Source organism: Falco rusticolus, chromosome 10 (assembly GCF_015220075.1).
Source record: "Falco rusticolus isolate bFalRus1 chromosome 10, bFalRus1.pri, whole genome shotgun sequence".
Classification (NCBI taxonomy): domain Eukaryota; kingdom Metazoa; phylum Chordata; class Aves; order Falconiformes; family Falconidae; genus Falco; species Falco rusticolus.
This window is the reverse complement of record NC_051196.1, coordinates 37,586,099-37,614,067: the sequence shown is the minus strand read 5'-3', so window position 1 is coordinate 37,614,067 and position 27,969 is coordinate 37,586,099. Positions and strand designations below refer to the sequence as shown.

The following is a 27,969-nucleotide window of genomic DNA, read 5'->3' as shown; positions in this document are numbered from 1 at the left end:
TGCAGCCAGACCTCCCATGCCGAAGGAGCCATGAGGTCTGGCCATGGGCTGAACCCTGTCTCCTGCAGCCCCTGTGGGGCGGTTCCTCTGACTGGTAGGAACGCCCAGCTCCTTTCTGTCCCACACCAGGCTGGGGCAGGTGGACCCTTTCATCCCCATGTACTGGAATTGGATGGAGAAACACTTGATGGTGATTAATGAGCATCACTCGCTGGGGATCCCCAATGTTGGGGGAAGCCCTAGGAGCTGTGAGCTGCTTCTGGGTGATCCAGTGGGAGCGGAGCCCTGTGTGGGTGCCTGGTGGCTCTCTTCTGGGATCCCTAGAACAAGATCTAACTGTCGGTCTGTCGTCTGTCTTGGCAGCAAGGACACCCCTGTGGAGAGGAAGAAGAAAGGGAAGAGGAAAAATGAGATACCAGTGGACAGTTTGGATTTGGATCAGGATCTCCTGAGCCCATCCGTTCAGAGCCCAGAGGAGTCTGCGGAGTCGGCTGACAGCCAGGTATGTCTGAAGCCCTCATCTGACTGCCAGTGGAGGAAATCCTGGCTGCCTCTGAGTAGAAGAGCTGGGCCCTGGGACGCAGTGATCAGAGAGTGCATTCAGCAATGCGGCTGCAGCCAAGGTCTACCAGCCAGACTGCTTAAAGTCAGCTGGTGGCCCTGGGTTGGGTGCACGCTGCTGCCCTGGATGCTGCACATCCCTCAGCCTTGAGTCTCCCTTTCCTCCATGGCTCCTGGCAGCTCCTCTTTCCTGGCACAGTGCGGCAGGGCAGGGCAGCCCCACAGGGCTGGAGAGCTGCCCATATCTCCACAGAGCTCCTGTGCTTCAGGTCTCGGGCTGATGGGGCTGTGTGGGTCAGGCATTGATGGAGACTTTGGCATGGCAGTGGGTTTATCCCACCACCTCCATCCATGGGGCAGGGGGTGGGCTGAAGAACAGGCAGCCCTGGGGCTTCCTCTCCTCCACTCAAGCAAAGAGGAGGTACTTGGTCTGCCCATCTTCCCCATGACTGCCTTTTTCATCCCATACACAGAAACGCCGCTCAGGACGGCAAGTAAAGAGGAGGAAGTACAATGAGGACCTGGATTTCAAGGTGGTGGATGATGATGGAGAGACAATAGCCGTGCTGGGAGCTGGGCGAACCTCCGCACTCTCCGCCTCTACTCTGGCATGGCAGGCAGAGGTAGGGCTGGATGTGGGACTGGGGTATTGGGGCCTCCTGCCTCCCCACAGGGTGTCCCAAGGGTATCAGTACCAAGGTTCGAGGAAGTGGGGGATCCCAGCACAAGGTTGGGGTGAGAGCATGCCTGTGTGGGAGCGTGCAGGGACTGAGAGTGCACAAAGGGAAGGACAAGAGGTTTGCAGGTCCTACTGTCCCTGTCCTGCTTGTAGACTAAAGCGTCTGGAACATGTCCCTGAAGGCATGACTTGCCCATGCCTGCCTGCGGCTCCTGTCTCTGTAGCTCCTGTCTGTGAGGTTAGTCTATTATTTTGGCTCTGCCAGCTGAGGGCTTTGTAGGTGCCAGATCCTCATTTTCTGCCCACATTGCTGCTTTCCATCAGCACCTCGGAGTGTAGAGATGTCCAGCCTGACACCTGCCAGCCAAACTGATCTGCCAGACAGTGTGGTAGGGACCAGCCAGTGTCACTGCAGTTTGGGACTCACTGACCTGCCTTTGCCCACTGGTTCACTGCTGGCTCCTGGTGGGTGCTGGCAACTCCTTCCTGCTGTTCTGTTTGTTGGATCCTGCATCTCATTCCCTCTCTCTGGTTGCTGACAAAGCTGCCAGATAGTAATAATAGTCAATAATTGTTTTCGTAGTGTTCCTGTGTCTCTCGTTAGTCCTATCTTCACAAGGCTTTCCGTGTGGGTATTAGTCAGCTCTGTTGTTAAGCTAGTAAATAAGGCCTGGCCTGGTGCTCCCTGCCTTGCCCAGAGGGCTGTCACACACCCACAGGAGATGCTGCCTGGGCTGCTTCAGCTGCTGCCCAGTGCTGTGTCCCAGCTGGGCTCCTGGCAGTAATCTCTCCAGAACAGCAGGTTGGAATGGGTTGCCTCTGGCATGTGTCCATGCTGCCACCCTGCTCTTGTCTTAGTCCTGGACTTCCACCTCATTTTGTCCTGCTCCAGATGAATTATCAAGGCTGGTGTCTGATGGCAGCAAGGCTGTCCGCTGAGTGGCTGCTCTGGCCTCTTGCCAGCAGGCTTGGCCGGGCCCGTCTGTTGCTGCTCCCAGGGTCAGAACTGACCCAACAGGGCAAGATAGGAGTGCTGAGGCCTCAGGACAGCTCTCCCCATGGCCTGGACTTGCAGCTTTCCCCCCTGTATCCTAGCCACATTCCTCAGTAGCGCTGTGGGGCGGTGCAGGGCTCCGCCAGCAGCCCACAGGCTGCCAGCAATGAGCCACAGACTTGTGTGTGCCAGCTGGACTGTGGGTCAGTGTGGGAGCTCCCAGCCCAGGGGTGCTGGCAGCGGCTGTGATGGTAGCACTGTGCCCCTGGCCATGTTAACACAAACCCTTTGTGGCCAGAATCAAGCTGGAGCCCAGCAGAGCCAGGATGGATGCCTGGGCATGGGGAAACAGGCACTGCACAGTGGCTGCAGCAGAAGCATCTCTGCATGCTCCACCTCAGCCAGATTACTCTGGCGTGGGGCAGAGCTCTCCAAATAAGGCAGAAATCCCACCCTGGGCCACAGGACTGCAGTGGAGGGGCCCAGACAGAGCTGCTGTTACCCTGCTCACTGTGTTGCCGTGCTGTGTCCAGCATCCTGCCCCACACTGCAGGGGGAGTGCTGAGGCAGCAGGTCAGCTGAGGGCTGGGGCATGGAGGGGTTGCTGCAGCCTTGGACACCACCTAGGCTTTCCCAGACCCTTTTGGATGAGTGATGTGGGATGTCCTGGTTGTCTGTCCCTCCCCAGCTTGCCCCATGCCTTTCTTGGAGGGGTCTTTCTAGTCTGTGAAGGAACATCGCAGGGCTGCTTTGCCTTGGAACAGACTGCCTCTGTCTGAAGGGGATGAATAGAGTACTTCTCCTTTCTGCTTTGCCCTTTGCTCTTCCCCCTGCTGCCATACCATCTCCCAGCCAGGGTAGAACTGATATTCCTAATGCTCAAGCAAGCTCCATATTTTTGCTGTCTGTCCTCTCCCCTTAGTCTTTCTGTGCCTCTCTGCTACAGTGCAGACAGGCACAAGCCTATCTCTCTTATCCCTTGGCATTTGGTGGGGCTGGTCCTGCCACAGCATGTGGCCAGTAGAGTCTTGACCTCCCCACTTGCCCTGGGGCTGCCGACTTGGAGCTGGAAGCAGCAGTGTTAGGGCCACCTCCAGCAAAGCTTGTGTGCTTAGTGTGAGGGAGTGGGGTGGGAGCCCATGGTTGGCCAGCAGAAGGTCTCTGCGGGCCTCATGGGGTGATTTCCTCATGGCAGTCAAAGCCTGTGAAGGGAAGGAAGCGGCACTTTGGGCTTGCTGGGAAGAGCTGCGTGGACAGTGATGGGGCTGAGGCTGACCACGGACAGGCAGCAGCAACAGAGAATGCCTGTGGCAGGGGCCTGATAGTCCCACTCCCTGCTCTGCTGGGGCCCTTGGGGCCATTCAGTACTATAGGGTTGTATAAATGCCAAGGTAAGTCAGAGGGCTGGCATGGAGAGTGGGTGGGAGCAGGAGATGTGCACATTTTGGCATATTTCCTTCCTTGAGTCTCAGGGCAGAAGTGCCCAAGCTTCCTCCTCTTTTCTGGGAGACTTGCCACCCTCTCTGGCTGCCCTGGTCTAGATGGAAGGACCTGCACAGCTAAACGTGACTGTGCTGTGGCCTTGGTGGCCAGGGGAGCACAGGCAGAGGGTGAATGTAGCTGGGCTGGCAGCACCTGCACCCTTGCACCCAGAAAGGGTTCCCCAAACACAGCTGTCCCAGCTCCCACTGTGCTGGTTTTGCCTGCTCTGGTGGGCTGGGAGGGGGAGCAAGCAGCTGTTCTGTGCTGGGAAGGTGCCAGAGGCCAAGCCACACAACGAGCTGGGAAGACAGCACTCTGCTCTCCTGTCCCCAGGAGCCTCCCGAGGATGACGCCAATATCATTGAGAAGATCCTTGCCTCCAGGATGGTGCAGAAGGAGGTGAGTGGCAAAGGTGTCGGTGGCAGTGGAGGTCCCTGGGCAGAGGATAGACGGGACCTGGCTGCCTTGTGCAGCAGGGACATGAGATGTAGCAGCAGTCAGTGCTGCCGTGCCATTCCTTGCTCTTTGCATGGTGTTGCTGGCATATGCCCAGGCTGGGCACCTTTCTGGGTTTGGAGATCAACGTGATGCCTCTTTGGCCCTGGGCACCAGAAAGCCTCTGGAGAAAAGTCAGGCCTGGGCTGATGCTCAGGAAGTGTTTAAGTCCCCCATGCCTAAGGCTGGGTTTACACCACATTCCCCAGGGCCACTGAGCCTCCAGGGCAGACAGCAAGCTAAGTGCCTGGCCATCCTCAAAATCCATGGGGCTCAGCCTGCCTGGAGCGTGTGGCCAGGCAGGAGATGCCTGTCTGCACCCAGGTCATGGAGGATGCCCCCAGCAGTTTCTGCACAGGCTCTGTCACTAACTCTGCTTCCCTTGGTTTCAGGCACATCCTGGAGGCCTGGCATTTGAGATGGAGGAGTTCTACGTCAAGTACAGAAACTTGTACGTGCAGTCTTGTGGTGCCCTGTGTCATGGTAGTGGGCCCTATGCATGCGGGAGGGAGGGCTGTGCGCTCCCATCTCTGTCCCAGCCCCAGCATCCCTGTCTTGCTGCCCTTGTCCTGAGCCAGCCCTGGCAGTGGAAAGCAGGAGAGCTGCTGCTGCTGCAGTGCTCAGTCTTGGCCTGGACCCAGGCCACATCTTCCTCCAGTTTGGGGTTTTGCTTGGCGAGGCATAGGCTGCATGTTCTCTGGGAGATCCCTGGTGGTCTGCGTGGTGGATGGGATCGGGCCCAAAGGCTTCTTTGGTCACATTCTGTTGATTATTTTTTTTCTCTGCAGCTCCTACCTCCACTGTAAGTGGGCAACTCTGGAGGAGCTGGAGAAGGACCCCAGGATCTCCCAGAAGATAAAGCGCTTCCGGAACAAGCAGGCTCAGATGAAGCATATTTTTACAGAGGTGAGAGCTGAATGCAGCAGGCAGCTGTGCCTGACCCTGGCATACCTGGGCCTGGTGTGGTGACTGAGCAGGCCAAGAGCTGAGCGTTGCCTCTGACACCTCCCAGCCCAGGTGAGACCAGCTCCAGGATCAAAATTCAGGGCTGGGAGTGGGCAGGCAGGGCTCGCAGCAGCAGTGCCTGCCCTGCCTGAGCTCTGCCATAGCTCAGTGATGCTGGGGTGCTGCCCAGAGCACTGCCTGTGTCCCCTTGCTGACACCGTGGCAATGCCCAGGAGGCTGCACAGGACCTCAGGCTTCCAGGCTAGTTTGAACCAGGTCACAGCACAAGAGGGTGAGCAGGTGGGGATGCTGGAGCCAAGGGGACATGACAGTGCCCTGAACTGCCATGGTGTCACTAGCAGAGGTATGCGCAGGGTGACAAAAGTCACTTGCCAGGCCTTGGAAGTTTTGCTCACTGGGCAGCATGCAGTGCTGGAGGTGCTTTCATGGTGAAGCAGAAGTGCTATGGGAGAGGGGGAGCTATAAATAGTTGGGCTTAGGGCAGCTCCTGCCCACTCTGTTGTATAAGCAGATTAATCTTGTTTAAATGAAAGGTGTTCTATGATTTATCTTGCTACTCTGGAGACAGTTGTTGGATCTCCTCAGACTGCCCCTTACAAGTGTAAATCAGGCCAGTAGGCTAAGGCAATTTCTCTGTGGATGTAGTTGGAAAGCTGGGGGTGTGTGTCAAATTTCACACTCCCGAGTGTGTTTGGGGTCTTTCGCAGGATGCAAAGAAACAGCATGTGTTGACACACACTGTACCACTAACAATTTAGCAAGGAGCAAATGCTCTTTCCTGTGACTAACTGCGGCCTGGGGAGCTGTGAACATAGAAGCCTGGTTTTGCTCCTTCCCAAAACCTAGACAGTGTCTCTCCAAGGACCACTGCTAGTCTAAAGCTCACTCCTCCCAAGGTGTTCCTAGCAGGGGGATGAGCCCTTGCCTCATGAGCAGTTGCTGCTGGTGACTGTTAAGCTGAAGGGAGGGAGAGAGAGAGGCAGAGACAAAGAGCAAGGTGTCATCTCATGTGGAGTTCAAGCATCCAACAAGGAGTGGAGTTCATCGGGTGCTGTGTGTGGCTCTGTGCTGTGGCAGTCGCAGCTCTGGATGCTGCACATAAGCTTGGGGCCAGATGGGCTGGAGAGGCCATTCTTGCCTCCCAGCAAGCGCAGCATGGAACCCACGGCTGCTCTAAAGCAAGAGCTTTGCCTTCTGCAGGGCTCCTGCATCTTCCCTGCCCAGAGACAGATGTCAGTGTACCTGTGTCCAGGGCACTTGGTGTGCTGTGCACAGCTAGCAGCATCCTGGGGACAGATGCCCCGAAGCAGTTTACTCATTCCCACCATCTGTTTAACCCTGTAATCACCTTGAACTTGACTCTTTTTACTCTTTGCTGTCACAGCCTGATGAGGATCTGTTCAACCCCGACTATGTGGAGGTAGATCGAATTCTGGAGGTGGCTCACACAAAGGATCCTGACACTGGGGAAGTGAGTGGCTGCGTTGCTTGCTTGCCCCACGGGAAGAGGGAGGGAGGCTTGGCAGGAGGCCCAGACCCACAGTGTGCATTGCAGGTTGTTCCTGAGCACCCTGAGGCCTTACTAGCCTTTTGCAGCCTGAGCCCTGTCCATGGGCACCCCTTGGCACAGGGGTAGATGGAGGGCCGCTGACTGTCCCTGTGACTCGCTCTCGGTCGAAGTTAAGCTGGGGCTGAGTGGCCATGAGCCCTGCGCTGTCCCTGAGCCTGTCTCTTTGCACTGCAGGAGGTGACTCACTACCTGGTGAAGTGGTGCTCACTGCCCTACGAGGAGAGCACCTGGGAGCTGGAGGAGGATGTTGACCCAGGGAAGATTAAAGAGTTTGAAGCCCTCCAAATCCCTCCAGAAATCAAGCACATGGTAACGTACCCAGAGGTAACGTACCCAGCTGGCAGCTCGCTGCCCTGGGCAGGCAGGGACTGTCTGTGTCTTGCCAAGGCCCAGCAGTGCTGACCTTGTCCCTGCTGCTGCATTGCAAGCCCCATATCCTCCCCTGTGGCTGGGTTAGTTAGCAGGATCTGAGGGTGGGATCCAGAGGCCAAGACCTTGCTGTGAATCAGCTGTTAGTGACTGTTCTGAAGTCTTGTCCTGATGTGCAGCCCCAGAAGCAGGGTCTGGCCTTGCTGAGCATTAGCTTCTTCCTCTCCATGGACATTGCTCCTGCTCTTTCCTCCTAGGAGCGCCCAGCATCTGAGTCCTGGCAGAAACTGGAGAAGTCCCGGGAGTATAAGAACAGCAACCAGCTGCGGGAGTATCAGCTGGAGGGAATGAACTGGCTGCTTTTTAACTGGTATAACAGGTGAGGAGGGGCTGGAGCCCTGTGCTCCCGTGAGGAGTCCTGCTGGCAGTGGGGCCGCCCTGGTGTGTGCAGTCATGGGAGCAGCAGAGCTGGGGGAGCAGAGATGACAAATTGGGGGCCTGACAGAGGGGCCACTGAGACTTCCCAGTGCTGGAGCTGGCAGGCAGCTGCCAGGAAAATTGTGTTTGTTTTAGCTTTGCAACTGAGTCTTTAGGCATGTTTCTCATCAGTAAACGCTGATGAGTGTTGGAGACAGTAGGGCTTAGTTATGGCTCTAAGATACACCTGATTTTTGGTATTGGCCAGGCTACTGATGAGCCATTCCTGTGGCAGGAGTGCAGGAATATGTATGTTCTCAGCTGCAGCAGGCTGTCAGATGCATCTTTCACTGGCTAGTGTGCACGCAAAGGACAGCATTTTTCACACGAACTTTGAGTCCGTCATCTTGCAAGAAGTTGGATGGTCTGGCTTAGCCAGACCAATTTGGGCCACTGTACCAATGTGCCCTCAACCCCCTTGCTGCGGGGTCAGAGAGATGTGGGTGGAGGTGATGTGCCTGACATCCCATCGAGGAGTTGTTGACAGGGTGGTTCCTGCCCCTGAGAGCGTGTTCACCTGTACCTGTCCATCTCTGCAGGAAGAACTGCATCCTGGCTGATGAGATGGGGCTGGGGAAGACAATCCAATCAATCACCTTCCTCTCAGAAATATTCCTGATGGGCATCCATGGCCCCTTCCTCATCATTGCACCTCTCTCCACCATCACCAACTGGGAGAGGGAGTTCCGCACCTGGACAGAGATGAATGCCATCGTATACCATGGCAGCCAGATCAGCCGGCAGATGATCCAGCAGTACGAGATGGTGTACAGGGACACACAGGTGATTGATGCACACAACACTCCCAGGATGTGCCCCCCAGTTCTGGCTTCTTTTGCTTGGGAAGCAGTGAGCTGCATGTGAAGCTCGTGGTTCATCTGGAGAGGGAAAGGTGATCTTTTAAGACCTTTGCTGGCATAGGCTCAGGGTGCACTGTGTATGAGTGAAGAACAGGCCCAACTCATGCAGAAAGGGGAAAATGCAGCAGAACCCCAGCCCCAGTTCTTGTGCAGTCCTGTTTGTCTGCCCTGAAGCAGTGTCTGGTTTGGAGAGATGAAGCCTGTGGCCAGGGAGGAGGCTTGCAGGAACCTGCCTGCTGCTTGAGAGAGATTAATCTGGGGAAATCCCAGCTAGGAGCCAGATGCCAACACTGATGCCAACAGTGTCCTGCCACCCTGCAGGAGTCAAGCGCTCCATATGGTTTATGTCTCCCTAGGGTAACCCTCTCCCTGGGATCTTCAAGTTCCAGGTGGTTATCACCACCTTTGAGATGATCCTTGCTGACTGTCCAGAGCTGAAGAAGATCCAGTGGCGCTGCGTGGTCATTGACGAGGCACATCGCCTGAAGAACAGGAACTGCAAACTCCTGGAGGGCCTGAAGCTCATGGCCCTGGTGAGCATGTCCTGCCCAAGTTCATGTGAGAGCAGGGTGGGCCAGAGATGGCCATGCCTAGCAGTCAGGAGCCACTGCAAACTGCTTAGGCCGAGTGCCAGGGCTGAGAGCTCCCTGTCAGAGGGAAAGCCATCCAGGACCCATCAGGTTGTTGAAGCAGTGCCAGTGACCGGGGCCCTTTGATGGATGGGGGGCACTGGTGTCCTGCAGCCATCACAAACTCCTTTTTGCTGAAGTGGAATATTAGCCCACAGCAGGCCAAGCGCCCCCATGCCTTCCCATCTGTGTGCACTCCCTGGCAGAGCCCTGCCTGGCCTTGCAGCACAGCTTAGGCTGCTGTAGGACACTGGGGCAGTTGCTGACCAGCCGTGCACAGCATCCTCTGGCCGTGGTGTGCTTTGTACCCTGCAGTGAGCAGGACTGCAGTGTTGAAGCTTTTTTGGGATTCTGCAAATATGAGACCAGTCTGTGCCAGGGATGGGGGCACAGGACTGTGCGTGGTGAAAAAGGGATCAATGAGCTGCTCTGAGAAATGTGTTTGGATGTCCAGCTCCTTTCCAGCCGTGGGAAAGGCAGTGCTGCTGTTCACTGGACTGAGGACCATCAGGCTTTTGGATCTCCCAGCCCTACCCAGCTTCCATCACACTCTAGCTGGGCCAGGCCTCCGAAAATTATTAGTCTTATATCTCCAGTTCCCAAAGACCCATATGTTTCCCCCTGACTTTGTGTCTTATGCAGGTCCCTGCTGGGTTGTGAGAACCCTGGGGCAAAGCAGGATTGCTGCTGGCCCCACTTCGTAACCATCGCCTTCCTCTGTACAAGTCCTGTGGGAACCTCACACCTTTAAATTGCACTTCTTTCATAGCTGGTGGGTCTTGGGGGCATTCTTTGCATTAGGTTGGACAGGAGGATTAGCCTGAGCAGTGAGTGAGCACCCGAGTCTCTGGCACTGCTGCGACAGAGTGGCTGGTGCACCTCAGAAGGCAGCACCTGATGGTGCCTGAAGCCAGAGCCTGTGGTGTCAGCACAGGGGAGTGCATTCCTCTTCAGGGGTCATCCGCTCCTCACACCCCCAGATCTTGGAGGGGTTGTCTGGACCCCTGTCTCCTTTTACTGCACACATACCTACATAGTGAACCTCTAATAAAAGCTCCTTCTTCTTCCCAGTGCACACTTGACAGAGTCATATGTGCCCCCGCTGATTTCAGAGCACCCTGCTCATGCTGACCCTAGAAGCAGGTGCCTGGGTGCCCCTCGGTGTCATATGTCACTGAGCCATGTTCCCAAGCCCTGAAGAGGGATTTCCCCCTGGTGCACAGAGGATTGGGCTCTGTCAGCATCCCTGTCCGGTGCCAGCACAGCCCTGCCTGAGGGTCTTGTGCCAGGGCAGGGCTGAAGCCTGGGAGGGTGTGGGATTCTCAGTTCTGGCTGTTGTTGGAGTGGGCCACATCCAGGGGAGCATCCTGGGAGCCACAAGACTGTTGCGTGGCAGTGGCTGGGTCAGGGCTGGCACCATGGCCAGGGGAGCCTTTCGGGGAGTGTGTGTTCCCACAGGCCACCCAGAGTGCTCCTGAGGCTGGAAGACAAGGAGCATTGCGCTCTTGGAACACCTTGGACCCAGCCGGTGGATCTGAGCCCTCAACCTGTTTTCTGTGTATACCCAGGAGCACAAGGTGCTGTTGACAGGGACCCCCCTGCAGAACTCGGTGGAGGAGCTCTTCAGCCTCCTGAATTTCCTGGAGCCACAGCAGTTCCCCTCAGAGACAGCCTTTCTGGAGGAGTTTGGAGACCTGAAGACAGAGGAGCAGGTACCTAGAAGAGTGACACTGGTGACTGTTAGCACAGGCCATTGGGACATGCAGTCACCAAGCCAGGCACACACTCAGACATGTGCTTCATGGAAATGAATAGGACTCCTTATGCTTGCAGAAGCAAAGTTGTGACAGAGCCCCCAACGCTGCTTTGGAGAGGGGAGACCAGCCTGTGCCAAGGCAGTGGTCTGCTCCCTGCCTAGCTCCCTACTAACCCCTTGCGTGCCTGCGCAGTGCAGCTCATCTGGCTTTCTTACCTGGTCTGTCCCTGAAACCAGCAGGAGTGTAGGGGGAGTGAGGAGATCAGTAAGTCCTTGTGTCAGTCACCCTTGTCAGGTTCCCCTGGGGAGCCGTCCTCCAAAGTTACCCTTGAGCGTGGGCCATGGAAAAGAGCCCAGTCCCCTGGGCTGTCTCACTGCCATTTGAATTGCCATTTGGCTTAAGTGGGGATTGCACAAAGATCGTCATTCTGAGGGAGCAGGCACGGGCACATGGAGCATCATCTCAGCTGCTATCAAAGCTCAGCTGTCCTGCAGCAGACGCAGTTATCCAAGGCTGCCAGCAGCAGAAGCGTGTGGAGTTCATGGCCCAGGGCTGGTCCCTCACATGCCTGCCCCAAGGAAGTCAGACTCTGAAGTTGTCCTGGCGGTCAGCAGAGCAGGTGCTTCAGGGTCATTTGTAGTGGGTTTCCAGCCTGGGGAGGCTGTAGCATTGCAGGCCCTTCCGCTGTTGTCAGCGCGTGCTTGCTGTGTTGGGAGGGCAGTGAATCTCTACGCTTGCTCTGGCAGGTGAAGAAGCTGCAGTCCATTCTGAAGCCCATGATGCTGAGACGGCTGAAGGATGATGTAGAGAAGAATCTGGCACCCAAGCAGGAGACCATCATTGAGGTGGAGCTGACCAATATCCAGAAGAAATACTACCGGGCCATCCTGGAGAAGAACTTTTCCTTCCTCTCCAAGGGTGCCAACCAGCACAATATGCCCAACCTCATCAACACTATGATGGAGCTGCGGAAGTGCTGCAATCACCCGTATCTCATCAACGGTGAGGGCTGTGCACAGCAGGTGTGGGGGACACTGCAGCATTTGCTGGTCACTACCTGCAGAGCTCACGTAGCTTGGGAGCCAGCCTAGACCCTTATGCCATGTGCTGCTGGTGGGGTTGTGCATCCAGGCCCAGCACAGGATGCAGTGATCTCCCTTGTTGCCCTGAGGGGCAAACTAGCTCCCTGCAAGTGCTGCTTGCTGGTGGGCACCTCAGGGTCTTGTGAGGCTTGCTATATTTGGGGGTGTTCTGGCACAGGACCCTCTCCAACATCCCAGCCTGGCTTGATCTGCCAAGAGCTGGTGCAAGCCATGAAGAAGTAGAGTCATAGGAGTGGAGGGGCTTCTGGAGGTCTCTAGCCAGCCTCCCTAGACATGATCAGCTACATGGGTTCTGTTCCTTGTGTGGTGGCTTGCTGTCGTCCTGGATGGGAGGCTGGGGGCAGCTTCACTGCCAGCCTTGCCAAGAGCTCACGTCCTTTCTCACCTGGCAGGGGCAGAGGAGAAGATCCTGGAAGACTTTCGTAAAACACACAGCCCAGAGGCACCAGACTTCCAGCTGCAGGCAATGATCCAGGCGGCCGGGAAGCTGGTGCTCATTGATAAGCTGCTTCCCAAGCTGATTGCTGGTGGGCACAAGGTCCTCATCTTCTCTCAGATGGTGCGCTGCCTGGACATCCTTGAAGACTATCTCATTCAGAGGCGGTTAGTACAGGCTTCAGCATTCACCACAGCTCCTCCACATCACCTCCATCCTGCACTGTACACACAGAGTAGCAACAGCCCAGGGTGGGGATTTGGCCATTCTGTGCTCACGTACCAAAGGATCCAAGTTACAGGCTACTACCGATGGGTGCAGAGACCCCAAAGCTGGGCAGCTGTGACCTGTCCCTTCTGCATTGCCCAGGGCTAGTCGTAGGAGTGACCAAATGGGAATAGGCCCTTCCCTTGGTCCTGGTTCCCATGAGCCCCATATGCATGTGCCATGGACGAGGTCATGGTTTTGCCATCATAAGAGGAATGACTTCTGGGAACAACCACAGTGCACACAGGCTGATGAGGCCTGAGCCTCCACCTGTGCACAGGTCCTGCCCGTAAGTCTGAGCTGCCTGCATGCCCACACACAGCCCAGGGGAAGGAGCAAGAAGGGGTTTGTAAGCCACAGCCAGTTTGGGCCCTGCTGTGACCCTGCTCTCATCTTCTCCCGTCTCTGAGCAGGTACACCTATGAGCGCATTGATGGGCGGGTGCGTGGGAATCTGCGCCAAGCTGCCATCGACCGCTTCTGCAAGCCTGACTCGGATCGCTTCGTCTTTCTCCTGTGCACGCGGGCAGGCGGGCTGGGCATCAACCTGACCGCTGCCGACACCTGCATCATCTTTGACTCAGACTGGAACCCACAGAATGACCTACAGGTAATGGGCCAGAGTGGCACAGGCTGCCAGGAGGTCCTATGGCATGGCTCCCGTCACTCATGCTAGCTGGGGAGGGAAGGGCAGCAGTACCCAGCTGTACTGGGCATGGGGTGCGATGCTGGGAGAGCTGTCAGGAGTGCAGGCAGAGGGGATGTGTCATGGGGAAGATCACAGTGTGGCTCTAAAAGCATGAGTGGGCCACAGATGAGGCAGCACTTTGTCCATACCTGGTGTTGGAGGGGCTGAAGTGCTGGGTGCCCCCATCTGCTGAGATCCAAGGCTCTAGCCTGAGCCCCATGTCCTTGCCTGGGGGTGCAGGGGTCTCTGATTCCTGCTCCACAATTGCGCAGGGCTGGCACTAACCAGCACCCGCTGGCAGAGCCCTGCCAAGTCAGCCACAGGCACTAGATGCGGCTGCTCTGGTGGGTGGGAGCTGACTGTGGCTCAGGTGGGTGTGTGGTGGGTGGTGTTGCAGGGTGCCACAAGCCACACGATCCCCATCCTTCCGAGCTCACTGTGCTTGATGCTGTGCCCTCTGCACTCCCAGGCTCAAGCTCGCTGCCACCGGATCGGGCAGAGCAAGGCAGTGAAAGTCTATCGCCTCATCACCAGGAACTCCTATGAGCGGGAGATGTTTGACAAGGCCAGCCTGAAGCTGGGCCTGGATAAGGCTGTGTTGCAGGACATCAACCGCAAGGGCAGCACGAACGGGGTAGGTTGGCTGTCAGAGTGGGGCTAGGTGGGAGGCACTACAGGAGAGCTCACCTCCTTCCCCTGCAAGTCACTGCCAGGTTGGAGCAGAGACATGGGCAAGCTTCTGGGGAGGGAGAGCCTGGTCCCACACACTTGCATTGCTGCTGTTTGGCCTGGCAGGCTGCCTCGGGGTTAGGGGGTGCATGTGGTGCTGTGCCTGGGTGACATGGACTGGAAATTCCTGACAGTCCCTCAGGCAGCATTTTAAGTGGCCTATGCTGTAGCATCAGGAGGTCTGGATTGGCCTGGGGCATCTCTGCCCTCCCTCCCTCCCGAGGCAGAGGGAAGAGTCTTCTCCTGTTGTGCAGTTCCCAGGGAGGCTGGCCAGTTTGGTGATGCCCCCATGTTTTGGGCAGGTTCAGCAGCTCTCAAAGATGGAGGTGGAGGACCTGCTGCGGAAGGGTGCCTATGGCGCTCTGATGGATGAGGAGGATGAAGGATCGAAGTTCTGCGAGGAAGACATTGATCAGATCCTCCAGCGCAGGACTCAGACCATCACAATCCAGTCTGAGGGGAAGGGCTCCACCTTTGCCAAGGTGTGCTGTGCTCCATCGGGAGGGAAGGGGGGCTCCCCCCAGGGTGGTAGGGGACACGCTGGGAGCATGCAGAGCAGTAGTGGGGGGCTGACCTCTTGCCTGTGTGTTGAGACATGTCTGCATGGAGGCCAAGCTCCTGCCTGTCCTCCTGCACCCAGGAGTGAGGCCTGGCTGGTTTCACTGGCAGCAGTGTGGTTTCCTGTCTCACTGGTGGTTAGCAGAGCATTTGAGGAGGGGGCCGCCAGCTTGGGTGGGTGCTGTTGGGGCTATTCAGGAGGGTTCAGCTTGCCAGTTTCCACTTTCCCTTTGAAGCCGCTCAAGCTGGTAAGAAGGCAGAGCAGGGGCTGTCCTCCAGGTGCTGGGCATTGCCAGGCTGTTCGCTGTCACCACACTGGCAGCGGGGAGGGATGCAGAGCTGCTCTTGTGTCGCAGTCAGGGCATTGCAGGGTTTAGGGCTTACTCTTCCAATGGGCTGAGGACTCCTTGCCATGGCAGTAGGCCATGCCCAGAGCTAGACCCTCTGCCTGGTGCTGTTGTGGGCAGAGTTGTGCCTCTCCTTGGGGAGGATGGATAAGTTCAAAGCCTGGGTGAGATCCAGTCCTGAGCTGGGCTGGTCTTCTTTTCATGGGTTGAGCTTATTTCATCCAGTCTGTCACCTCCCCTGCCCTTCTAGACACCAGTGCTGCCTCAGTGTGGTGCTTTGCCAAGCAGAAGTGCAGGTGGTGACCTGGGCTGCTGGAGGTGTAGGAAGGAGTTGTGGTACCTTCAACACAGCCCTGCTGCTGCACAGCCTAGCTCTGACTCCAGCCTTGCGGGACCAGGCTGCTGGCCTGCACAATGCTTGAAGCTGGGCGCTGCTGTGCTGGGGAAGCTGTGTGCCAAGTGGCCCTGACATCCCCACAGGAGAGAGCCCAAGGAGCCAGCTCAGTGCTGTGCTTGTGTCCTCTGAGGGCACAAAAGCCATCTGTCCCTTCTCGTCTTGCAGGTGGCACAGCCCAGGCTCTGTTTCCAGTGGATCAGGTGGGACTGCAGAATAGAGGGGTTCAGCTCCCTTAAGCAAACAAAGAGCCCTCTGGCATGTATCAGCATGGGGTGTAACACCTCATGGCAGCAAGACTGTGCACTGTAGACATGTGTTGGGGAACTGTAAGGGGGAAGGCACATCTGGATGGTGGGTTGCACCCTGTTCACTCCTCTTCTTCCACTCCCAGGCCAGCTTTGTAGCATCGGGAAACAGAACTGACATTTCCTTAGATGACCCCAACTTCTGGCAAAAGTGGGCCAAGATAGCAGAGCTCGATACAGATGCCAAGAATGAAAAGGTAGGATCCAGCTTGTGGCCTGTGTGCCCCACAGCTGGTCTGACACCGCGTGGCATGGTCTCCAGGAGGAGCTGCATGCTTCTGCTGAGCTTGTGAAGGGATATGTGTTATGCATCAGGAATTACTGCAAGGGAAGACTGACCCACGAGTGCTGGCTAAAGCCGCCATTACTTTGACCACATGGTGGGCTGCATCTACCTGGTATTTCAGGGTGCTCAGTCTGTGCTCCCAGCTACTTCCAGACCTGGTTAAGGGGCGACAGTTGGGGCTGGCAGCATGTGAGGGGAGGAGAGGATGAAACAGCCAGCACAACAGCATGCCTGTGAAGCCAGCAGACTAATGTGACTGCCTGTGCATGAGTTGGAGCTGTGTTGGAGTTCTGCGCAGGACAGGCAGGCATGAGTGCCTCGCACTGCCTGCCAAGTTAGGTGCAGACTGGGCAGCTGGGGCTCCAGTGTGGAGCAGTACCAGGATGACCCGATGCTGCTGTCCAGATGCCAGTTCTGATCTTGGATCCCTGGCTGTCTCACCAAGCCCAGAGACCTTCAATAGCTTGAGGCACGCCAGGGCCAAGCTGCTGTGTGCCTGGCAGGACACAAAGGGGCCCAAGTAGCAGCTTTTGCTGTGGCTGGGGATTGGTGGGGTGAGCAAGGCTCTTCCCATGCTTGGGGGAAGCTGTGTAACCATACCTCAGCCTAAACCCAAGTCCCTGTGAGCCCTGGAACCTGGGCAGAGGGGAGCATTTGGCCTGGCAGCTCTGGTGGAGGCCTGGTGAGCTGACATGAGTTAGTATGCTCCAGCCCCTTCAGCCCTGGAGCTCACAGTGCCAGGCACATTTATTTCACTGCAGCCCCCTGCTCCCACCACCCCAGGTCTCCATGGTTAAGGAGGTGGTATTTGTCATGGTGAAACACAGCAGGGCACACCAGCTCTCCCAGCAGCAGGCAGAGAGGAAGCTGTGCTGTGTGCAACTGTACTTGCTGGCCCAGGCTCCCTCTCCTCTCTCCAGGTGTCCCTCTGGGCCCCTAGCAGGGCCACAGTATGCGTGGGCCTGCTCAGGGAGCCTTTAACCCAGCAGCAAGTCCAGCCATTTAGTGACCTAGAAGCAAAGAAGACTTGCAGTTAGTTGAAGCTGGTGGGGAGCAGGTAATATCTCAGTAGGCAGGTCCCTGCAATCAGTTGTGCATCACATGGTCCTGTTTAATGCCAAGGTAACAACCATAATAACCACACTTCTCTGTTCTGATGTATTCGTAATGTTTAATGTGTGGGTTTCAGCAGCAGCACGGGAGGATTTTGAGGAGCTGCAACACTGATGATCAAGAGGCATGTGCCAGGCACACTGGCACCCTCAGGTACCAGCCTGTCACTGGCTTCATGGATATGAGGGCACCCCTGGAACTGGGGGCCCTTGCTGAGCAAGTGGTGTTGTAGTGGGAGCTGTGTACTGGCTGGGCTGCAGCAGGTGGTGGCTGGTGGCTGGAAGGCAGCACCTCTTTGCAGAAGAAATGGCTCTTTGTGGTGAACACACCAGTACTGTGAGGGTTCTGAGGTGCCATGCTGCTTCCCCTCCTCGTTTGTGCTCACAGATGAAGGCAGGTTGCAGGGAGGTTGAATGTCATGGCTGTGGCACTGGGTTTGTCAAGAGCATCACTGTGTGTGGATGCTTGGTCTGGTTTGGGTCTCAGCTCTGTCCTAGATCAGAGCAAGCTGGGGAGGGGGCTACCAGGGGCGCAGCACCTCAGGGGATGTACACAGCCCTGTGTGGTGCCTGCAGACGCTCCCTCTTACTCAACTTCTCATCTCCTCTGAGCAAGAGGGTGCAAGCGAAGTTGTCTGGGCCAACTGGGTTTGGCCCTGACAGCATAAGGGGTGTCACAAGAGGAGCTCTGGCTTGGGCAACTCTGCTGGTACTTACCCTCTCTTACAGTGTCAAATGTTCCCTTGTGCTGCCTTTCCATATCCCACTGAATATCAGTAATGTTCACCGAAGCCTGGGGAGTTGTTCAAAGACTGTGCGGGTCAGGCCCAATATCCACACGTTGCTTTAGAAACAAATCTCTCTAAAAGCTCTATATGAATAGGGATCAAGGGAGCTTCCCAGGGCTTCTCCTGGCTCAATGGAGCAAGTAAGGACAGGTTTGGATTCTGCCACTCTTTCCTCCATCAGCGTTTGCAGCCCTGCCTTCAGGGATGGGAACAAAAAGTAAAATTAAGTGAATCTGGCAGGCCCATCGCCATGTCTGGGTGTGGGGATTGCAGACTGTAAATATGCTCCTGAAGTCTTGTGTTTTGCCCTTATTGGCAAATTGGCTCATTCCCAGGAGCTTTGGCAAGCCAGTGCTTGGCTTCTCCTGGCCTGGTAGCAGAGCTGCTGGACGTTCCCTATGTGCCTCTGGGGAGCATCTCGTGGGGGCAGCATCCTTGTTCCCGGCTGCTGCCTGCTCTGCCCACAACAGGAACTCTCTAGCTGAGCACTGAGGAGCTGGAAGGGTTTGGTGACTGCCTGTCGGGAGGCAGGAGTGGACAGATGGGGTCTCATCTTTCTGCTGGTCCTGCAGAGCTGGTGGGCTCGGCTGCAACCTATGCCCCTCCTGCCGGCTCCTCCATTGAGCGCAGGGTGCTGCAGCTGGCATCAATGTGGCCCTGGGGCCTGCCGCAATTCCAGCTAAGGCGGCAGCACTGTAGAGACAGTGTTTGCAGCAAGAGCGAGGCCCCATGGCCCTGCCGAGCTCACCGCTCTAGCAGGAGAATGGGAGAGGGTGGGTGGGTGAGTGGGTGGGTGTGTGTCACATGCGTGAAATCCATCAGATTGAGATGACATGGATTCATTCAACAGGGTAGGGGGAAGGAGAGGAGGCAGGTACATGCAATTTAATTTCATATTGCTCCCTCCTGCACCTTCTTGGGAGCTGCCTTTCCTCTTCCAGCCCACCTGTCCACCCTGACATAGAAATTACGCCATGTCCAGCACAGCATTTGGTGCATGCAGCACTGGAGGGGGGCAAGAGTGTGATTCAGAGCTGAATCAGCTGCTGGTGTTCAGCAGTTTGCACCCAGAGGGCCTGATTTTCCGGCTGTCATCATTCAGGCTGAATTCTGTGCTGTCCAGGAGTTCTCTCGTGTGTGCGGGCAAAGCTGCATGCAGGTATCCCAGTGGGAAGGATGTGGCTGGCCACGGGGCTGGTAAGCTGGAAACCAGAGGTGTGAGCAGAGCAGGGTGACCATGTGAAGAGGACATAGTGTGCCCTGATGGAAGGCAGGTGCTTCTGCCCATACCTGAGCACATTCTCCTCTGTCCCTCATAGGAGAGCCTGGTCATCGACAGGCCCCGAGTGCGGAAGCAAACCAAACACTACAACTCCTTTGAAGAGGATGAGCTGATGGAGTTCTCTGAGCTGGACAGTGACTCGGATGAGCGACCCACACGCTCACGGCGCTTCAATGAGAAGACACGACGGTACCTGCGGGCTGAGTGCTTCCGCGTGGAGAAGAATCTGCTCATATTCGGGTGAGTGATCCCCTCCCAGAGAGTATGGCCACAGCCTCCAGCTGCCCCAGTGTGCACGTGGGCCACTCGCTGCCCCAGCCACTTTCTGACAATCCTGCTTGCAGTGTCCCCTCCTTCCAGCAGTGACCTTCCTGGTGGGACCTGGGCTCTAAGTGAACATTTGGGATGGAAGGAGTGTTGGGGGGCAAAGCATGAGCTGGCAGTTGGTGCTTCCAGAGTCTGCTCCTGCCTCTGATCTGTTCAGTGCGGGGCAAACCTCACCCCTCCCTGCTTCCTGCTGTTGTGGGGGCTCAACACCCCTGTCCAGGGGAGCTGGCGGGGCCATGCCTCTGAGTGAGCTTCCTGGAGAGAGATGCCAGTGAGGTCTCTAGTTGCACAGGAATGTTTACTCTGTTCCAGCTGGGGACGCTGGAAAGATATCCTGACCCATGGGCGGTTCAAGTGGCACCTGAATGAGAAGGACATGGAGATGATTTGTCGGGCCTTGCTGGTCTATTGCGTCAAACACTACAAGGGGGATGAGAAGATTAAGAGTTTTATCTGGGATCTCATCACACCGACGAAGGACGGGCAGAACCAGGCTCTGCAAAATCACTCAGGTATTGCGTGTTCTCTCTGCCATTGCACCTGTACCCACCGCCACTGTGTCAGCCTACGGGTCCAAGGCTGCAGAATTCAAAGCAGAGCTGACTGAAACAGCCATCAAGCAGCTGTGCTTGAGCACCATCACTCTCTCTGCACAGAGAAGGTAGCTGCCATGGGACTGACCTCCACACTGACCCTCAGAGCCAGCAGCAGAGGCTAGCTGGGTGGGGAAGGCTGTTTTCTGGCTTCCAGTGCCATGGCTGGTGCAGAGAGCGCCTTGTAGTGGGAGCAGAGATGCCATTCCACTCCCACACGGTTTCCTCTGGCCTGTGAATACTGTCAGGGTTCCCACACACAGGGAAACACTGGGCAGTGAGCTTGTGGGGTGCTGGTGACTGTATGAACACATTGGGGGTGATAGATGTGAGGGTATTTATTCCACTCAGAGCGTAGACCTGCCTGACTGTTCCTCAGGGTATCACAGGACGTGGTGTGGATCGTTGTGCAGGGACCTTACCTGTGCCTGTTGGCAATCCCAGCCCTAGCACCAGGCGTGGCACTCATGGCTGCACTGGGGAAGCTGGCAGTGCAGTCTGTGCAGCCATCTCATGCCAGGTCACCAGCTTGTGCCTCCTCTCATCACGGTTCTTGTCCCAGACCTACTGGTCTGCAGTGCCTGCCCTGACGCATGGAGATCCAGTGTTGGTTTGTCCTGAGACTTCTGCATTGCAGAATCCTACCCAGGTGATGCTGCCTTCTCTGACTCCATCTAGCAGGACCCTTTATCTCAGGTTTGGCTGGGCCTTCCCTGGTCAGAGGACTCGTATGCTTATTTTCCATTATGTGTGAGTGCCACATATCACACCACATGACCAGTCTGTAATTGCGTCTGCATTCTGTTGCGTGGAGGCTTCCACTGTATCCTCAGATTCTGACAGGGACCACCCAGAGCCTTCTCCAGCCCCTGTCTCTGGCTCTGCCTGGACAGCAGGGCACTGCAGATTCACCCCCTGCTTGCAGTGTCTGCTCTCTGTCGGCATCCCTTGGGGCTGGAGCAGTATGGCTAATAGAGCCTGCCATGCAAACAGCATCGTGCAGCCGCAGTGGCTTTTGTCTTTAATGGTACAAAGACACAGCCAGTGCTGGCATCTTGGATCACTGCAAGGTTGTGGCGTGGGAGATGTGGTTGCTGCCCGTTCTGTGTCAGAGGATTCTGCACTGACCTAGCAGCACAGTGCCTGCATCCTGCGGCTTTCAGGACAGGTGAGTTGTGCCGGGAGGGCTGGCAGGGGGTGGGGGCGGGCCCAGCTCTGCCTCGGAGTGGTCAGAGCACCATGGCTGTGTGCTGCTAGTTGTGCACTTGTGATCTGTGGCACAAGGTGAGTAATGAGGAGGCTGGGACTCTCCAGCCTGCTTTGGGCATCAGGGAGCCAGACTGAGACCTGGCTCTCCTGTTTTGAGGTGGTGGAGCACAGGAAAGGCTGTTCTGGAGTAGTGCTGTTGCTGAGCCCTGAGAACACTGTGTGTTACTTGGCACTTAAAACCCAGCATCACCATTTCCTTCTGTCTGGAAATGTCTGACTGGCTTTACAGTGTGAGGTCTGAGCACATGGCCTGCCCAGAGTGGTGCTGGGACTGGACTTGAGAGCCCTGTGGGGACCAGAACAAGAGTGAGAAATAAACTGGCTGATAGGAACGAGCTTGATTTGGGTAATACCAAGTAACGAACAAGCTGTGGTTTCAGTGGAGGGTCAGGAATGCTTGAGTGCAAGAGCAGCACAAAAATTGGATGTTTAGCAGAGGGAAGCAACTGGGAGCTTCTGCATGACCTCTTCAGAATGGCTTTTCCCACCAGTGAAATCTCCATGTGGTCTTGGCCAGAGGGATGATTAAACCGTTTAGCCTGACCTCAGGAGCTGGAGGAGAGCAGAACCCTCCAGTGCAGAGCAGCCACGTGGCAGGTGCTGCTGTGGCTTGCCAAGGAGCCTGAGGTACCACCCACGTTTGCAGAGAGCTGACCAGGCAAGACAAGCTCTGGGCCTCCCTGATGTGCAGGAAGCAGCAGAAACCTCCAGCCTTTGCTATAGCACATCCTGGGATTGTTTCTTCTCAGTCCCATATCTGCGTGACTACAAGGGGCAAGCGCAGCATGTGGGCAGCCCAGCTCGGAGCTCTGCTGTGATTCAGCACTGTCCTGCCTTCCAGAGGCCCAGCTGCTGAGGAAACAGCGTTTGCCCAGAGTTCGTCAGGCTGATCCAGTGCTGGGGACAGGAGCCCTGGTGCCCACTGCAGGCCTCCAGCAGCCACCTGGGCTGCAGCTCTGGTCCTGTCATGGAGCTGCAAAATTTACACAGGTGTTGGGGACACGGTGACACTCTTTTCATCCTTGGTGTCACAAGACCAGATGGATGGGACAGGGTTGCTGAGGCACTTCTTTCCCCTTTGCACACATAGGCAGGAGAGGACATCCGCAGGACCCTGCCTTGGAGGCGGCTGCCCAGGGAAGCAACTCATCCCTCTTGGAAGACCCCAAACAATAGTGACCCTACCAGGAGTTGTTTCCACGTTCTGCATGTTATTTCAAGGTTGAAAATGTGTTTAATTTTCAGCTCCAGCCACGGGATCTCATTTTATCTTTGTCAGCCAGCCGGGCCTGCGTCCCTTTTCCCTTTGGTATGTTTACCAAGTGTAAATGCCCTCTGCAGTGATCTGGTTCCCCCACAGCCCTCCTCCTGATGCACTGAATGGGAAACAGCCCTTACAGATCAGATCATCAGGATTGTCTTCTGGTCCTTGATCATTTGGGAGTCTCTTGTTTGAACTCTTGTCCCAAATCATTTTGTTGTCCCCATAGGGTAAACGTCAGAGCTTGCTGTAGTGTCTAGGTAGGGCTCTAAGAGTTGTGCCCAGGACCAAGGTCACTTGCGTGCTTCTGTGCGATATTTTTATATGTCAAGGGGCCATGTTATCCTTTGGGCTCAGCGCTGCACTGAGAACTCTCAGCAGTTCAGTTTCTGTGGTGATCCCTGAGTTTTTCTTGGAGACGGAGCCTCCCATGCTCTGTGTTTACCATGTGCATTTCCCCCACCCTGGCTTGCCAGCCTGCAGCCAGGAGCTTTGCAGCAGCCTCCTCCAGCTCCCCGGCTCTGCTGCCCTGTCTGGGCACCACAGCACCAGAGATGCCTTGTGGTGGTGCCTGGCCTGGCACACGGTGCCCATGGTGCTCACTGGCTGCCACTTGCTGTTACAGGCTTGTCAGCACCAGTGCCCAGAGGCAGGAAGGGGAAGAAGACGAAGAACCAGATGCTGCTTCCTGAGATAAAGAACGCGGACTGGCTTGCCACCTGCAACCCTGAGGTCGTCCTGCATGATGACAGCTACAAGAAGCACCTCAAACAGCACTGCAACAAGTGAGTGCAGGAGCCCACGCCAGCTCATGGACACCGTGGGCTGAGGGCTTTTAGCATGAGGAGGGTGGGAGGGAGCTGCAAAGGGCTCACAACCCACGCAGGATCACTGTGCTCCAGCTGCTGCACCACTCTCAGAAGCTCCTTCAGTTAATGGGAGCCATGTCCTGACAGCAAATCTCCAGCCACAGGGCCCCAGCAGATTGCAGGGCTGGGCACTGTGGTGTGATGCCACGTGGCCAGTGCCCATCCTGCTTTGAGAAGGTGGGCCCTCCCACGTGGGGAAACACAGCGTCGAGCAGGTTTCCCTGGCCTTGCTGACTCTCAGAGCATCCCCCTGCAAACACTCTAGCAAGAGCTGTTGGGCCAGACCCTAGGCTGGCATCTGAGCACTTGCATGCTAGCATATGTTCCTCTTTGCTGCCCCGGGACAGGGTTCTGCTGCGGGTGCGAATGCTCTACTACCTGAAGGCTGAAGTGCTGGGGGAGGCTGCAGACAAAGCCTTCGAGGGAACCCCTGCCAGGTAGGGACCTTATGGTGAACCCCTGCACTGCTTCTCGGGGAGGTGGTGGCAGTGCTCAAGCACTTCCACAGCCATCCAGCCCAGCCACGTCTGGGCTCGCTGCAGCTGTGGGTGAATCAGACCCCATGGTTAAATCCCCAGACCTTGCTCAGGCAAAACTTCATCCTTAGATGGCAGCTCTGCTTGAGCAGGGACTGCAGCCATGGCAGCCCTGTTGGAGCAGCTCTGAGGCTGCAGTGCCAGTCTGGGGCGTGCTGAGGCCACTCGGGGAGACCCTGCAGCCTGCATGGCCTCTAATCCAAAGTGGGAGCCCACAGAGACTGGGGGCCAGGCCTCAGAGCAGAGCGTGCTCCATTGCTGTGGCCTGCCGTCCCTTTCCAGCACAGAGGACAAGGGGACCAACAGGCTCTGTTAATGCCACTGAGCCCGCAGCCTGTAAAGACTCGGCTCTCAGTGCTTCAGAGAAGTGTGTGATATGCCAAGGAGTAGGGGCTGCTGCCTTCCCCAGCACAGCTCCATCAGCGTGAGCCTGTACAGAGGGGATGTTGCAGCCCACCCCACCAGACCTGCTATTCTTCTGGGGCTGGTAGGTTTCAGCTGGTTTCCCCCAAGAGATGCTGTTCAGATCAGATAGAATCTCCAGTCCTTTGCTGTTGCTTGGGTGGGAGAGGAGAGGAGCTGTGCAGCCTCCCCATCTCCTAGAGAAAGAGGATGGGAAAGGCAGTGGGTTGCAGTAGAGCCAAGGCTCCAGCTCTCTGAGGCCAGGGAGGCGTGCATGCCAGGCCATGGTGGGGCCCTAGGCCAGCCTTGCATTCATTAATTGTCCCCATGCCAGCGAGTGATGGCTCCTGTCTCCCCCCTGCCCCTGCTCAGCAGTGCCCAGTGTGCTCCAGTGTCTGGTGAGGCCGGGAGAGGGGCATTCATACCTTGTCTGCCACAGGGAGCTGGATGTTCTGCTGCCAGACATTGACTACGTGGAGATCCCGGTGGACTGGTGGAATGCCGAAGCTGATAAATCCCTGCTTATTGGCGTCTTCAAGCATGGTGTGTACCCAGCTTGTCTGGTGGGTGCTAGTGCACGAGAGGGACCCAAATGGAGCATCTGGCCAGAGCTCCAGTACCTGTAGGGGATGTCACGTCAGTGCAAGGGGAGCAGAGCTGCAGCCATGCACCACAGCCACACAGTGCTAAGGCAGCTCTCCCCAGGTGCTGGCAGCTGCGCTGCTGCCAGCTCATTTGGGTGGTGGAATAGGCGCACTGCGGTGCCCAGGGTGGCCGTGCCTGGACTTGTGGCAGACTCCTCTAGTTTGCCAGGAGCAGCATGCAATTGCCACCTGAGGGTGAGGAGGAAGGCACAGAGCCTGTCTGGGCATCCTCAGCCTTGTCATGAAGTCCTGCTGTGGCTTCCAGGAGGCGTGGGGCTGTTTGCTTCCAGCTGCAGCCTGCCACAGATGCAGTGCGCAGTTCCGTGCACCCAGCCTATGTGCACCCAGCCTACGGAGCAGGGCTGCCTGGTAGGATGGAAAGACTGACCTCTCTGCCTGCTGCCCAGGGGCTGCAAAGCAATTAGCAGCTTTTGGGAAAGTGCTCTGAATTTCTGAGGGTGAGAATTGCTCTCACAGCAGCACAAAGAGTGAGAGCCAGGTGGGGAGCTGTGTCCCACAGAGCAGGAGGTTTGCCTGAACCAGGCTCAGGCCTGGCTTTTTGTTGTCTTTCTTCTTGATGGCCTGTGGCGGCTGGCAGGTTACGAGAGGTACAATGCCATGAGGGCAGACCCGGCGCTGTGCTTTCTGGAGAAGGTGGGCATGCCAGACGAGAAGCTGCTTTCTGCAGAGCAGGGTGTCAGCGATGGAGCCCAGGATGCTGCTGAAAGGTGGGTAGGGGATGGAGCCAAGCTCTCCAGGGGGGCTGTCTGGCTCACTCTTGGGGGCCATGCTGGCAGTGAGGCAGTGCTGTGGAGTGGGCTATGCGCAGGGAGGAGGAAGGAAGCACAGTGCATCTGAGCACAGTGGGCAGGGGAGAAAGTAGTGGGGAGCTGGCTCCCCAGTGTGAGGTGTGGGGGGGTGGCACGAGCACCAGTTCTCCCACAGCCAAGAGGGCTGTGCTGCCACTACCAGGGACTAATTCACTCTCTTACCCAGGGGCAGCATGGAAAAGGAAGACAGCAGTGGAGAAAAGCTGGAGGGGCTGCCAAAGCAGGAGGTGAGTGGGACTCACAGTGGTCCATGCACCATCTGCTCTTGCCAGGCCTGTCTTGCTGCCCTGCAGTGCAGGCTTGGCTCTGTCAGCTCTGCTGCGGGGCATGGGGGAACCAGCGGTACCAGTGACCCTGCTGTGTGGCGGCTTTGCCATTCCATGCATGGGCTCTGCCTCGTGCTGTCTGCATTGTCTCTGCTTGCTGGAGCACAGCTTCTGCTGTTGCTGCTGTGTTCTTCATGTGGACCTGGGCAGCATCCACCTCGTGGGAGCTGAGGGATATTGAGGGCTGGGGATGGCCAGGGGTGCTGGCTGTCACACTCTGCTTCAGGAGCCACGTGGGACCCTGGCAAAGGATTCGGGGATGTCCCAAAAGAAATAGTCCTAGGGGAGAGGAAGAGAGTGAACAAGACTGCATGGGAGGGTGCAGGGTTCGTCTGAGCAGCAGAGGCTGTCACACTGCTGCTGTCTGCACAGTGGCACTGCAGCCTGTGTCACTGTGGTGGACCCCCTCCTCCAAGCCAAAAAAGGACAGCGCTGCCCCTCTGAGCCGTCATCTCCCCTGTCTGTGCTGCTCGGATCCCGTGTGCTGAGGGCAGCCAGCAACTGCAGCCCGAGGACACAGAGCATGCAGCCCTGCCCATCCTGCCACCTTGTACCCTGCCAGGGCTGGGTGGGCTGTGGGTACAGGAGGTTCTGTGGGACTGGAGAGCCCTCTCTGATGGTTTCTTTCTGCAGGACGTTGTGGCAGCTGGGGTGGGCGAAGCCAGTGAGAAGCGGGACGAGCCAGTGGCAGGTGAGGCTGTGTCAACTGTAGCGTGGACCATGGCTTCCCAGCAGCAGGCACGGCGCAGCTGGAGCCAGAGCGGCGAGGCCGGTGCTGTGGGGTGGGAGGGACACTCTGCTGGGTTGAGGGGGATGAGCCGCTCTCTGTGGGGGGGTGAGGTACCTTAACCCAGGCAGACTTTGGTCAGGGCACCCCCATGCAGAGTCACATGTGGCCCAGAGATGGGCCCTATGGCAGGACAGCCAGTGAAAAAGTTTCCAGCCAAAGCCAGACAGGGGTGACTAGAAGCCATTAGCCTGCCCTTGTCCATGCAGCTGCCTTCATGAGATGAGTGTGCAGGGTCTCTACAATGGGCAGTGCTGGTGGATGCCATGGGCTGGCTGGCCCTGCTGCTGAATGGGGAGGTGCAGTCCTCCCCCCTGCATGGCCTAGCCCAGTGCCATCATTCTGCCCTGGTACTGCCTCTGGGCTCTCTCTAAAGGAAGCTCAGAAATGGTGAGGCTGTGAATCAGCAGCTTTTGAGGTGCAGAGACCCAGGGATGGTCAGCACAGCTACCCGCTCATGACTGTGATCCCTCATGTACCCCATGGGAGGGGGAAGGCAGGAGAGAGCTCTCGGAGGCAGCCAGAGGGATGCAGGAATCTGTGGCTTTGAGTGTGCATTAAATACTAATGTCCTTGCTGATGTTTGAAGCCCAGGATGGCTCCGACTCAGACAGATCCTGCTGGCCTGTCTCATCTGCTCTCACAGCCAGACTGCGGAGGCTTGTCACCGTCTACCAGCGCTGCAATCGCAAAGAGCTGCCTCCTCGTGCCGAGATGCTCATGCCTGGTAACCATGGATACTGGCTGCAGGACGAGATGTTCAGGAGAGCCTCTGAGATGGACTCGGTGAACAAAGAAATGCAGAAGAGGTAACACAGCAGAGCATCCTTTCCAAAGCTCATTTAGGCCAGTTGAAATCCCTGCCCTCCTGGATTTACCCAGGTAGATGCCACCATGGCTGTCTGGGTAGCCAGCTGCCCATGCACCTCTGCATGGTGGGAACACTGCTCCCAGCCGTGAGGGAGCCTGGTGGCTCAGGCAGCCAACCC

At 56.8% G+C, this 27,969-nt stretch overlaps 1 protein-coding gene across 10 annotated transcripts in view; it reads left to right on the top strand.

Annotated features, from left to right (window-relative positions):
- Positions 1-27,969, top strand: part of CHD6 (chromodomain helicase DNA binding protein 6) — a 92,826-nt gene that overhangs the window by 48,154 nt on the left and 16,703 nt on the right. For 6 of the 10 annotated variants that reach the window (XR_005106399.1, XM_037401586.1, XM_037401588.1 and 3 more), the window contains 26 exons: positions 364-502; positions 1,035-1,184; positions 4,050-4,115; positions 4,604-4,662; positions 5,000-5,117; positions 6,562-6,648; positions 6,922-7,071; positions 7,374-7,495; positions 8,133-8,376; positions 8,810-8,986; positions 10,651-10,794; positions 11,586-11,841; positions 12,335-12,545; positions 13,059-13,254; positions 13,802-13,966; positions 14,364-14,543; positions 15,755-15,865; positions 19,174-19,376; positions 19,776-19,978; positions 23,212-23,371; positions 23,803-23,892; positions 24,833-24,936; positions 25,636-25,765; positions 26,034-26,094; positions 26,827-26,884; positions 27,570-27,789. Coding sequence is in view for 9 of the 10 variants with exons in the window: in XM_037401586.1 (XP_037257483.1) it covers positions 364-502; positions 1,035-1,184; positions 4,050-4,115; positions 4,604-4,662; positions 5,000-5,117; positions 6,562-6,648; positions 6,922-7,071; positions 7,374-7,495; positions 8,133-8,376; positions 8,810-8,986; positions 10,651-10,794; positions 11,586-11,841; positions 12,335-12,545; positions 13,059-13,254; positions 13,802-13,966; positions 14,364-14,543; positions 15,755-15,865; positions 19,174-19,376; positions 19,776-19,978; positions 23,212-23,371; positions 23,803-23,892; positions 24,833-24,936; positions 25,636-25,765; positions 26,034-26,094; positions 26,827-26,884; positions 27,570-27,789 (3,804 nt within the window). In the remaining variant the exon portion in view is untranslated. The remainder of the gene's footprint in view (positions 1-363; positions 503-1,034; positions 1,185-4,049; positions 4,116-4,603; positions 4,663-4,999; positions 5,118-6,561; positions 6,649-6,921; positions 7,072-7,373; positions 7,496-8,132; positions 8,377-8,809; positions 8,987-10,650; positions 10,795-11,585; positions 11,842-12,334; positions 12,546-13,058; positions 13,255-13,801; positions 13,967-14,363; positions 14,544-15,754; positions 15,866-19,173; positions 19,377-19,775; positions 19,979-23,211; positions 23,372-23,802; positions 23,893-24,832; positions 24,937-25,635; positions 25,766-26,033; positions 26,095-26,826; positions 26,885-27,569; positions 27,790-27,969) is intronic. The other 4 variants (XM_037401585.1, XM_037401590.1, XM_037401584.1 and 1 more) reach the window with 3 other exon arrangements.